Below are 13,806 nucleotides of genomic sequence, written 5' to 3'. Positions count from 1 at the left end.
TTTTTTGGGAAAAAGTGTCTCTGAATATTTTTTAGCTTGAACACAATCACAATAACAATAACAACTTGCGTCTTATTTTTTGACAAAAATAAAAGACACTTTATTGCAACATTGCTGAAATTAGTAATACTGTGTCTTTGACAGGCATTGACACCAATTGAATCTGAATGGTCTGTAAAATTCAGTGTTAACAATAGTAAACATGAACATCAGTGCCACTGCTTAGAGCAAAATTGTTGTAAACAACAGATCAAAAATGAAATAATTCCAGTAGCTGTCAGAGCATATTGATGCTCAAGACAGGCTGTCATGTGACAACAAAGAAACGTCTCACCAAATGATGACGAATACAACGTTTGACAGTCTCTTCAAACAAAAATAAAAGATCAATACTTGGTGAGAATCTATCGAGAATCAATTGCAGGACTAAATATCACGATATATCACAATATCAATATTTTAGCACATCCCATATTGGAAGTGGGGTCATCTGGAACCCACAAGACAGTGCTTTGAAATTTTTATTTCAAGTATTTTGTATTTTCACTGGTATCCATGGAGGACATGAAATCCTTTCCACCTTTGTCCCGAGAGGGATCACACGTTAATATAAGGGTGGGGTCATCTGGACCCCATAAGATAGTACAAGGGTAAATAAGGACTCCTTTGTGTCATTCATAGTTGAAAGTTGGTGATGTAAAAAAAGATTATATGAGAACAGCAATACATGATTAATGGCTGAATTAGGGCAAACTCCAGCATTTTTTAGGTAAATGGAACCTACTTGAATTGATTTTGTGACCTACGTAAAGACACTGAGTAAAGACAGCATGACCTTACATTCAGGCCACTGGTCGCTTACAGCTTTCCCCTCAGCAGCACGCCAACACCCAGAGAGCACATTTGACATTAGTTTTTAAAACAGTAAACAGGTGAAAAAGATAATTGAATAAAAACTTCTCTGGAAGCTGTGGACCCATATGTTTACACCTTTCTGACACGTCACATTACATACAGTGGCTGTAAGTACATTAGAGCAGCATTTGGGTTTGCCCTTCAAAAAGCTTTTGCCAAAATGTATTCGTTATGAAATTATAAATGTAGCCGTTTTGTTTTTAACCGTTTAAAAATATTCAGGGTCCTGACAGCCTTTTTGAAAGCTGTCTGCTGTTAGCCATTCATCCGTTTCGCCCTCCTGCAAGGACAGAGGCAAGGACCAGAACCGTCCTGTTTGATTTACATTTTCGGCAACAAAAAAAAACAAATTTTATTCTCCACTTGAATGACAGCAAACTGTGAAGACAGGTGTTATTTCACACAGTGCCTCTTCTGCACACTCAATGCTGCCAGAACATCAATTCATGTGCACTTCAGTGGTTTCTTAAGTCCTATTTTTGGTTAGCATGCCCCCACTCTGCCTCTGCACTTAAAACACAAAACACACAGCCATAAGCATGTGGTCTCTTTCAAGGGCATGCCTGCCCGAGCTCCACAATGTGAGGAAAAGAAAAGGACGGGAAAAGGGAATGCTAGCATTTACATACAAGGTCACACAGCCATGCTGCCGCTCACCAAAACAGAAATAAAAGAAAAAAAATCCTCCAGAGAGGGAAGAAAAAAAGATACCCTACCATTTTTCCCACTGGTCCTCCATCCAGCCCTCTCCTCCTTCCCCTTCCGATTCCATATCGCAAGTGAGGAGAGCATCCACAGGCAAGAGGAGAGGAGGACAAGAAGGAGCAAGGGGGTTTAGAAAGTGAAGGAGGGATGAAGAGTGGGAGGAGCGAGCAGGAGGAAAGGGAGGGAAAAGGGGTGCAGTTTGTCCGGGTCGATGAGAAACGAGTCCGATTCAGAGCCTCGCTGCTCATCCGGAGGGGGGAGAGATAGATGGATGGGGTGGCTGTTTGAAGCCGGGGAGCCGAAGCTGCCAGAGAGGAGTAGTGTTATATAATCTGCTGTGTGCATCAGATTTACTACGCCACTGCACAAAACTGCAGGTGTTAGCAGATCATCCACTGACATGGACAGCCCAAACAGGAAAGACATTAGCACGGAAAGAAGCCCCCCACCCCAGATGTTTTTGTTTTTTTCTCTTTCTGCTAAACACTTTTGGGCTAAATAATTCATGAGGTCCATAGATCATGAACAACTCGTTTTCCTTCTCTGTCTTTGCCTCCATTAGTCTGTTTAAAGAAAATTTAGAGCTGATGTCTTTTAAATTCTAAGAGAAATACCAAAGTCTACAAAAGCACTGAAGCTACAAGCATGAAGAACAAAATACAGGTTTTATTTTCTCATCAGATCCTCGTTTAGCCAGCAAATAAAAGCCCATCTCTATTCAATTAAAATTATTTTTATTTATTTATTTTTTTTCAGTTTCCAGTATATCTACTCACATAGTCGTGATTTATTGTTATTTGAGGATTCCTAATAATCTGAATCTATGTTAGAAAGATGTAAATATCTGATCTTAAGTTACGAACGGATAATGATAATACATGTAAAGGAAATGGTATGGTCAAGCCGGGGCGGGATTATATAAGTTAGCTTCTTCCCATTCCCTTTCAGACAATCTCTTAGTGTCTAGTTATCCTGTGTTTGACATCTCTTTATGGATGAAAACTTCTGATGATTGATTGTATTGCACATGATTTTTTTTTCTTATTGATTGCTTGAGATAAACCATTTATGATCTAATCTGAATAATAATAAAATATTTTTATTGTTAATTTTGGTATGTTCTGCTTTAATCAACTGTTTTTGGAAATTGTAATCTTAAACTAATTATTTTGTTGTGGTAAAATGTTCTATTTCATTATTACTACTCAGATCTATTGTATGACTGAGTAATGGGGCCACCATTAAAATACACAAATATACAAAATTAAAGTCGTCCAATTATGAGGGAAAAAAATGAAATTTTACAAGAAGAAACATGATTAACAATTTACGTGAATAAAGTTGCAAATTCATGATTCAAAATATTGTAATTTTTTTAAATGGCATGTATTTTTCAATAGCTTATAAAATATATCAAAGAAAATCAAACATTATCTGTTTAATTTGTGTTGCAAACATTTCAGATTGACATCACAATGCTCAATAATGTTGCTTAATCTGCTTTACTCTTTTTCTACATGTACAACTTTATTATCATAAAATGTCAACATTTCTTTGGAAAAAGCATGACTTCAGCATTATAAAACTTATTAAACTTACAAAATAATACAGTTACCATTCTAATTTTATATATATGAAAAACTTGCTATCTGCAATATTAATACTCAATATTGAAATGATATAATTTGCCATATTAGTACAACTAATAAAGCAAAAAACAACAAATACATCATTTACATTTCACATCTACTTTATTATTATTTAAATAAAAGTCAACATAAATTAAATTATAATCCAAATGACCCTCGTCTGCATAGGAGGCGGGCATCTGACATAAAAGGGTCCCATTTGACATTAAGGGCTTCATCCGATTGGTCAAACACGTAATAGGCTTAATTATATTTAAATTCCATTTATGGTCACTCTAAAATTCTGTAGTACTTATGGAAAAGAAAATGGAAATGAAGAAAAAGAGATGTAAAGAACAGATTTTTTAAAGGAAAAGGGAAGAATAGCAACTTAAGGCAAGTGTTCGACGTCCCCTCCATTCATCGATGGATCAATGGTTCTTATGCTATCAAAGAGGATAATGAAGCATTAAACTACCTTTAAATCTGAGGGCAGCTTTATGCTGGGAAAACAAATCGGGGCAGAAAACTAGTCAGAATACATTTTATAAATGTATTCTGTAAAGTATCTAAAACAATGTAATTTTGACATATGTGGAAATAATCTCAATGTGTTAAACAATCAATCAGTGCAGATGTGATGGACTTGAGCTTTAACTGTAAAATATATTGTCGTCAGTGAGTTTGTTTGCACCAGACCCCCTGTGTCAACGTCTGCTCACTAAAGTTGGTTGGTTTTACCCAATTTGCTTCCAATCAAAGTAGTGAAAAGAAGGCAGGAAGTATTCATGAAACAGAGGAGGGAAATGAGATGAAAGAAAAAAAGAATCCATCCAATGTTACCAATGTTGGGTAAAATTAGGATCTCACAAACCTTGGAAAAGCAGCAGCGCTCAGAGCTGTATGCTTTCAACACATTAGGTCAGAACCTCTGTTTCCATAAGTGACGCCATTGGAGGGTTGGCCCAAAAAAAAGTTGCAGCACATAGACAAACTGCTTTTGCATTAATCAAATATTTCAAACCTAATTGTAATAAAACATGACAGAAGCATATATATTTACATTAAAACCCCTTTACTCTCAATCTGTCTTTATAGCTTTGATTTGAGTCATAAACTGAACATGGCATGGAACAGGGTCCATTACTTTTTAAATGCTGATTATGGTTGTGCATCAGTATATCAAAGACTAAAGCACATCAGACTTTCCTGCAGTGTCAAACGTATGAATCATTCATTCATGAACCATCTTAGTATCGTGCAGGGTCGTGGGGTTACTGGAGCCTACTGTAGGGGACCTTCTTTCATTATTGTCTCGATGAAAATAGTTAAAATATCAGTTTCAGGAGACCCGAGCAGGCTGCTCCTGCGCCCCGCAGCACCCGTCTGTCTGCCGGCGTGTGGAGTGAGCTGCGCTGTAGTCCAAGAGGCTGGCTGCAGCCAGAGAACTGCCGTGCTTAGACATGACAAAAACGCTCGTATTGGATTAATATTTTACTTGCTGGTAGGGTCACTGAAAATGTCATGTGCCCAAAGCTGAGTTGCTGATTGGCTTATGCGACACAGTGACTTGTCAAACTTCTGTGATCTGCTGTGAAATGTGGCCACACATTAGAGTGCTGTGCGTGCTCGCCTCGTCAGCGGTCCTATATGAGCACGCCCACTATTGCAGGAAAGGCAGAAGGATTGGCTAGAACTTCAACGTACTGAACAGAAACAAGTGATTGACATGCCCTAAGACCAGTAGACCTTCAATAAAACTAAACACGGTTTTGGTAGAACCGCGTAAATCATAACTGTTCCTACTTGAAACTGAATTCAGGTGCCCAACCCAAATCAAGAGACCTGAGCAAGCTGCTTCAGCGGCTCTCTGTCAGTCCGCCAGCCAGCTGCCCAGGAGCCGGCATGGGAGGCGCGATTGCTCCAGCCCCATGGGCCCTGCAATAGACTGCTGACCTGTCCACCCACCTTCGCCCAACAGTAGCCGGGACAGAGATGTAAACCCCGTGGCCCCGAAAGGGAAACTGCAGGTTAAGAAAATGGATGGAAACTGAGGACAAGAATGCTTTCTGAGATCCACCGTATTGGATTTGTATTCTGCCAGCTGATTGAGTCACTGAAACAAACCAAAGCTGAGTCCTTGATTGGTTGACGTGATGTCGACTTTGCCAAAGTTCAAGTATTTGAACTCTGGACATGCCGTGCCTGACACTTAAATCACACAGCTCTGATCATGTCTGAAACTCAGCGCCCCAACAAGTAAATCGTGTACACTGTGAACGCAGCCAGATTGCCCAAAGAAAACCCATGCAATCATGTGGAGATCATGAAAACTTCAACTCAAACAGAGAAAGTTCAAGGCAGGATTTGAACCAGGGTCTTCTCATTGAGAGAGTGGTTTGGAGAGAGTCCAAACCACTTTACTACCGGGCAACCCAAATTTAAGAACTACACAAGGAGTAAAAGATAAGGATGAAAAAAAGAGCTAAACTTACCTATGTTAACATGCACATCTCATATGGACAAATTCTTTATACAAGGGTCTTATTTTCTTCTCTTCCCTTTGTATTTTATTTGTAAAATGCTATCTTGTAAAATGTAAAATAATCTAATGTTTTCTGAAAACTTAATAAAAAATAAAATATTAAAAAAAGGAAATGCCAAAAAAAGAAAATTTTAAAAAAAGGAAAAAAAGAGCTAAACAAAGCAGTCTTATTTTTAAAAATCTAATTAAACAAGAAGAAAACTAAAAAATACATTTTTAAACACTGGCAATGATATTACATATTCAATGTAAATTTTTGAGAGGCTGTCAATAAATGTCCAGCAAAGACATAAAATGTACTTAATTGTGAAATTGAAAAATTCGGTTTCCTGATGTCTTTAAACCCCAAATATCCTCCATGTCAAATAGGCATCTTGAAAAAGAATCTAAGATCACAGTTGTTTTTGTTTAAAGACTTGTCAAGTTATAACTCAATTCATAACAAAATCAATCAAGTTTGATGCTAGTTCGAATATGTTTTTAATACATTTTTATATACTGAATATACACTTTTCTAAAATTAATTTGATTTACTTTTCAATGTCATTTTTTTTTACATTTAAAACATGTTATATAGTTAATTTAACAAATATAAAAAAATAAGCCCTAAAAATACAACAAACAAGGTTATCAGTAATATATTCATCTGGGTCTGTTTATGCAGAGGGGAGAGCAGGCAGGCCACGCATTGTATTTGCAGAGGGGTGGTGCTGTCAGCTCAAAACCGTCCTGTCAGCACATCCCAGAGACAGTAGTAAATAATCATCAGGGGGCGAACTGCCGACAGAGCAGTTACTCTTCACTATGTCAGCTTCAGCTCAGGGTAACACTCTAATGACTCCCTACTTTTTTTAAGTGGGACACAACAGGAAAGTGAAATGTAATGCTAGCTCTTCACAAACCATAAATAAAGTGCCCTTTAATAATCAAAGAAAAAAATTATATAATCTATTCTGAAAAAACAAAAACATCTGTCTGAATGAATCTTCTCAGACAGGTCCCGAAGTTAAAGCAAAAACAGAAAGATTTATGAAAAATGAATGGTTGTGTGCAATGTTATAAATACGTCTGCTGGTCTGAATTATGTAGAACAGATTCTTTGTAGTATCATACTAACATCTGCTGTTAGCATGTGCTACAACCTAAAAATAACTGCCAAGTGAATTATTCCTCATGGCTACATTTGAATGAATAAGCACTGCCTCTGTACTGTATATGTACTGGAATGTGGAATTAAAAAATAATGAATAAAGAACTGTTTTATTGGCATATGTTGGATTTTATGTGTGTTTCTCTGAGTCAGCAGCAAAAGTTTCTAACAGCAGAAATTTTGATAAGAAGTAATAATAGAAATCCCTCAGATTAAAAAAAAAATAACTAGAAAATATGTAATCTCAGTTTACAGACTACTTGATTGGCAATTGGAAGCCAAATGTGAACTTTTGTAAAACAGACATTATTCCTCCTTTAAGCAGCTCTACAGAAATTAAGCTGGTATAGCAGAATATAGTAAAAATCAGGGTGCAGTGCAAGTAAAATCATGCAGATTTTACATGTACAGACGTACACATTTCTAGGCCTCTTGTGCCACAGATTGTGGATTCACAGTGAGAAAGAATTTAATAGACTTTGGACAGAATACATAGTGTTGGATAAAAATCAATATTTGGTTGAGCTTCACTAAAACCAAAAAGAAATAATCAGTTCCATCTACCTTTTAAAACATCACAATTTTATTTGATTTAACATAATTTCTTCAAAGACCCACTCCGATGTTTTTAACATGTTCTTGTGGAACTTTTCTCATGATGGAGGACAAAAATAGAGGAAATTGACCCTTTTCACATGACGTCAAACAAAACGGCGAGTGTGCAGAGGGACCTCCGGTTATATATTGTCTATGGTTTAGAACGGCACAGCTGACTGCTGTTTGAAGCAATTTTACGTCAATAATGAAAGGTAATCTTGACAGTTTTGACCAAAATTTGTACAATATTTATTTTACAAGTGTCCTACATGGTTATATTAGTTTTTCCCTCTTAGATCAAATGTCAGTAGTCCTGCTGAATGTGCCACAGATGCTTCCCCAAAATCTTATGGAGGATATTAAACAAGTCGTGGATTATGTCTCTCTGACAACCTGGTCATAGTTAGAATGTTACAGGTACTTCATTGAATGCTGCTCGTTTGATTATGAAGGCAATTAAGATTGTCTTCTTCTCTTCAGGGATGAGACGTAGAGCAGCAGCAGATCTTTTCTGTCCAGTTAAATTTGCTTACATTTCCATGTTCGCAAAATTACTAAAACAGAGTAAAGTCAGACAATTCAACGTGTAAAGAAAAACTAACGACTGTTGCGTCATTGTCTTTGCTGTTGCTCATAACTGTTTCTGATCCCTGCGAGATAATAAAGGTAAACAAGGAAGAAAATAATTTGAAACCGTCAAAAAAACATATAAGGAAATTGTTCTTCACATGAAATTTCCTAAATATGTACAGTCAGAGTTGACATTATGTCTTGGACACTAATTTATAAAAGCTAAAAATACGTGGCTTCATAGCAGCGCTTTAAATGTTTGCTCTGCCACTTGGTAAACATTCCTGATTTTACAATTACCCCTTAAAATACCCTGAAAAAAAATAGCTCTTGTTACAACAACTACATTTATCTTTGGGTGCAGTTAAACCACACAAGACCAACATGCAGCGATGTGTATCTTGGCTGCATCTATAACATGAATTTCCATCAGTTTTTGTGCTGATCGCACTTAAACTACATGTGAACAACATCAAAGAAATAGAGCCTGTTACAATAATATCTGCTCAAATGAAAGGTCAATGTTTTCAATAGAACCCAAAATATCAAAGGATTGTTCACATTTGTATTTAGATTTGTGAATGATCTAAGAGAGGAAATGAAAATACAGTTTGGCAGGATTAGTATTTTGAAAAAAAAGTGTGTATTCGCACAAAATGTTCTAAATATATGCGGCCAGTGCTGAATTTTTTCCATGGAAGCATGGACCCGGAGGAAGGGTCAAGGTTAGGATTATGGTTACAGTTAGGATTAAACAACCAAATGGTTCCTGAGCTCGGCTGTTTCTGCAGCTCATCGCTCTTGCAGAGGATGGATCAAATGTGGAGAACACATGACAGTTAATGGGACTTTAACTTTAAATACATGCGGCCAGGAACAAAACTCAGCTCTGGACGTACTTAAAATACGTGCAGGCAATGCAGCAACGTGCACCTTCAACATGAATATCCATCACTTTTTGTGCTGGTTGCACAAAAATACGTGCAAATACCATCAAGCATTTAAAAAAAATTGATAATATGCATCCATCTGTGGAAATATTTAGTGATTCAATCATCCTGATCATATGAAATGATCAGTCTGTTAGGTGTTCAGTAGGACTTCTGGGATCAGTCCATTGAAGTTTAATGAAACTGGTTTTCTAAACAGCCAAGATCCTATTTGAGACCAACGTTTACTGCTAGTAGAAAAACACTGAATTATCTTGTACTAAAGAACATTGTATGAGAATTAATAGAAGTCTGAATTTGATTTAAAATCACTTTTACAGATTGCATCTGATTAATACAAATTTTCAGGCAATAGCAGTAATAACTTACGAGTCAGACAGAGAATCATTTTAAAGAAAGAGTTATATATTTGTATTGTTTGCACTGATTCTTAATCATCTGTATGTAAATGTTTGTTCATTTAAAGATGGACTAGCTTCACTCCTAGTCCTTTGTGGTGGTGTACTTCAGTCGACAAATAGTCAACTTGGTGATCTGCACTTCTTTAGGGCCCAAGCATCTACGATTCATCTGGCTTGTCCTGAGGGGATTGTTCCACAGGTCTTTGTTTGATCAGATGAAACCTCTAACTTTCTTTAAAACTGAAGTTTCAGCTGCTCAAAAGCATGATCTGACTACAAGTATTGAGAAGTTTCTGTTGATCTGTAGATTGCAAAATCATTTTATTGCACTGAGCTTTATTGTACTGAGCTTGTTTGTCCTCAACATTATGACAATAATAGTAGTGTATATTTCTACCATACAAGTTATACCATCAGTTTGATGATTAACATTTTTTTAAACCGACCAGATCAATTCTGATCAGCAGAAAAATACCAAAGCAGAGGTTTTATGATGAATGACCAATCCTGGACGCTGCTTACTGCAGTGGATTCAGTAGCAGAGTAAAGGTGTTGCACAAGTTATTTCTTTAGGTGTTCCTTTTTAATGTTCCTGTAAAGACCAAAATATAAACTCAAAACAGAAATGGATATGAATCCATAAAGAATAAAAATGTGAATCGTTTCTATATCTATCTAATGCTGAATGCTGTGTGTTTTATTTCTATGCTAAAATGATTAAAAATGTAGCTTGGTGCACAATTCAATAGACAACCTCAGTATTCCATAACTGTCATTTAGTTTTCTTCTTTTTGGACTTATGCTGTAGCAGCAGTAGTAATAACCTGGATAGTTGATTGACTCTCTCCTCTCAAACAGCAGCAGCAGCTTCCATGTTTAATTCATGACACACAGAAGCAGGAAAGTTGACAGGGAAAAAATGTGCCAACATATGGCCGCTGTTGGACTGAGGAAAGCCTGATGCTGTGGATTATTTGACCTAGTTTCTTTAGTCAGGTGGAGCTCTGCAGTGAAGGAAGAACAAATATGTTTTATTTATTTTTCTGTAGCTGCCACTGACATCTGCTTTTTGTGCATATTTTTATTCTGTACATCCATGTAAAGCCTTAGTCACAAATTCTCTTTCAGAGGCTATGGGCGAAAAAGGGGTGAATTTGTACAGGGTACGCAAGTGGCCCACGCAAAATTAAGATCGTAGATCTTAATTCCAGTGAACTGGAAGAGCATTTTTGCCCATATTTTTTTTCTACTGGCAGGTCATAACAAACTCTTAAACAACACATAAGGGTAAAGTAGGTATAAGACTAAAGTAGATGAGACACAAGCAAGTCATGCACATTTTTCATTTTTTCAACACCCCCAAACCCGTCACACTGCACTAGGACCTTGTTGGTGCAGTAATACATGTGCGGCCTGACTGTTGAGACATTACTAAACAGACATACAGACATAAAGACATAAAATCCTGTCCACGTTTGTCATGGGAGGGATCATACGTAAATGTAAGGATAGGGTCATCTAGACCTCATAAGGATGATTCCAGTGCAGTCAAACTATGAACTATTTAAGACTTTTTTAGATGACCAAAAGATTACATTGAAGTTTTTCAGTGTAAGCCCTAAACTGCAGCACCCGTATGGGTCAACCCTGTATGAGACGTAAAACAACTGTTTTCTATCACTTGCGCATATTTTCTGTGCATACCATTCTTGGCAACGGGCGTTTTAAGCAGCCTCTTCAATGAAAAATTTTGTGCTTCCACATTTAAAATTCTCAAATTCCCGCATAACTACGCAACTGTCTACTGTTTTGGGGCTCCACGTACAAAATCTGTGGCCAGTTAAATTTTGACCAATCAGGGACTCCGATTTCTTGATGATGTATGGATACCTTTAAACATACGGAAGTGCTATCCGGTTGAAAACTCGTCATGAAGGAAAAATGTGACACCATATATCAAAATATGTGTCGAAATAGAGCTGTGAAAGAAAAAGCCTGGAGCAAGATTTGCACCGTCTCTTCCAACTGTCTACCGAACATGTGCTAAAAAACAGTAAAAAAACTAAAAGAAGAAGTCCCTCCCTGCTAGTTCAGTGTGAACATCATCATCATCATCATCATCATCATCATCATCATCATCATCATCAGGGTATGTGTGTTGTTTTTGCGTTACTGGTTTTATTGTAGTATTCGATTTTACTGATTTGTATGATTTTATGGATTTTACTGATGATTGTCTAACTCTGTCTTGTGTTGATGCAAAGGAAGTTCCTACCGGAAACATAAAGTAACTTTGACTTTGATCATGTGTTCAAGAATGCATGTTTAGCCCATTTTTTTTAACCGGTATCAAATGCCAGCTGCATATGTAGCTTAATATATCTAGGACAGGCTTTGGCTACATGTGGGTGTGTCTCTGTTTTCATCTTTCACTGGAGGAAATGGATCACATTCACTGATCACCCACCGTCTTTTTAGCCAGAACTGCAACACTTGCTTTTGGTTGGTTTAGCTGAAGTTCATGGAGTTTATGGTTATGACTTTTTAAAAGTGCATTGAAGTTAGTAAACCCAACATCTCAAAGACATAAGATCAAAATTGTGGAAAAACAAACCCTCAAGTCAAAGTCATAATGATGCAGATTTACTTCAGTTTCACCAGGTTTCAACTTAGCACTAATATACCTCAACTACTGTCCATGAAATAAATTAACCTGGTAAAAAAAAAAAAAATAAAAAATCACAGTAACAATTCACAATTATATTTATGAGAATGTCAAAATATGAGAGTGTGGGGGGATACTAGGAGAATGGACACAAATGACGCTCAATAACAAGCTATTTGTGTGATAAAAAGCTGATGTTTCACAGGCCTGAAAGGATTAAGCAGATAAGAAAAAGTAGCCTACGTAATGCGACATATGCCCTGTGAACGCTGCACGCTCCCGCAGCGTCTCCGTCCCCAGAGAGCAGACACGCCCAAACGCTAAAACACAGCTGCTTTGGTTGTCAGAGCCCGACTGAGCCCCGCGCGGCACTCACTCCGCCTCAGCAGCCTCCAGAGCCGCCGTACTTCAAACAGCCGCCCGCGGGCGGACGTGGAGCTCGTCCATCCTCCGCGCGCGCGCTCGTTCGCTCACCTGCGGCTGGCCGAAGGGTTCACCGGGACGCTGCGGCTGGAAGGAGGGGAGTTTTTCCTCTTCTCTCTGTCCGCCATGCCGGCGAGTTGTCATGTCTCCGCAGACTCCGCTCCCAGCAGCCGCGAGGCGCAGACACCTGAAAGGTGCAGCGATGCCGCTATAGCGTGATGCATTCAGAGACTGTGGGAGAAATGGCTACTGCGCTGATGTGTTCACAAATAAATACATCAATCGTAAATCCAATTTTTTACTTGAAAATTTGGGAATCCAGTCATTTTTTTATTATTATTATATTTATTTGTTTGTATTAGCTCTAATAAAATCTAACGTAAACTATGTTATTAGTATTATTATTATTTTCAAACTAATAATTGGCTAATACAATAATAAGTAATATTTATTTTGTGTTGTTGTGTTCCATAATTGTCTTTGTATAAACCAAACCAATTCTTTACTTATCTATTTATAGTAAGGTAGCCTAGGCTTAAAAATGTTTATTTTGTTAATATTTAATTTGAACAGCAACGGTGCACAAGCCAATTAATGAACATTTCTGTAAATGTTCCAGTGTTAGTTACAAATGACGAGTAATACAAAAGGTCAGAAGGACATTGACAGTTAAACACAGCAGCATCAACATAATTTATTAAAAATCTACATGTAGAGAAGTGATAAATAATCTACATTTGAATAGTGGTGATATGTCAGAACATGTGCAATACCAAGTAGCTTTAAATTTTATTTGATTGATTTTTATGAACTTAAGTTACACTTTAAAGCAAAATTAAATACATTGTTTCCCTAGATTACAAAAAAAAAACTGTATGAAATTTGAGCTGTGTAATTTTTTTCATGTAATTAAAAAAATGTGTTTTTTCTGCAATGCCAGGGAATATATTTATTTTGGGTCCAGCACTCCAACAAGGGATTCTTAGACTCAATCTATTTGTGCAGCAAATCTAACTGATATGTCTTTTCCTAAGATATAGTTGAGATTTAGCCTTTCAAGTGTATTTAATTAGATATTACTCGAATTGTAATGTCTCAAGATGTCCACTAGAGGCTGCTATTGTACATTTTCAGAAGACATGAAATAAGTCAGTCTTTTTTTACTCTTGTAGAAATCTTGTTTTATAAATACTCTAATGTATTACTCAAGGCCTAGTATATCAAAATGATTATACAATTTTTTTTTTTATATTATAC

The 13,806-nt window shown here is 36.9% G+C and overlaps 1 protein-coding gene across 3 annotated transcripts in view; it reads right to left on the bottom strand.

The window, feature by feature from the left end:
• mapk8ip1b (mitogen-activated protein kinase 8 interacting protein 1b) overlaps nt 1–13,806 on the bottom strand; it is a 54,000-nt gene that overhangs the window by 39,861 nt on the left and 333 nt on the right. The window contains exon 2 of one of the 3 annotated variants that reach the window (XM_024296172.2): nt 12,601–12,736. In XM_024296172.2, the coding sequence (XP_024151940.1) occupies nt 12,601–12,677 (77 nt within the window). In that variant the 5' untranslated portion in view covers nt 12,678–12,736. Of the gene's footprint in view, nt 1–1,631; nt 3,063–12,600; nt 12,788–13,806 lie in introns of those variants that run through there. The other 2 variants (XM_036216647.1, XM_024296173.2) reach the window with 2 other exon arrangements.

This window comes from Oryzias melastigma, linkage group LG3, assembly GCF_002922805.2.
Source record: "Oryzias melastigma strain HK-1 linkage group LG3, ASM292280v2, whole genome shotgun sequence".
NCBI lineage: Eukaryota > Metazoa > Chordata > Actinopteri > Beloniformes > Adrianichthyidae > Oryzias > Oryzias melastigma.
The sequence above is the reverse complement of the archived record's forward strand: the minus strand, read 5'-3'. Positions and strand labels throughout refer to the sequence as shown.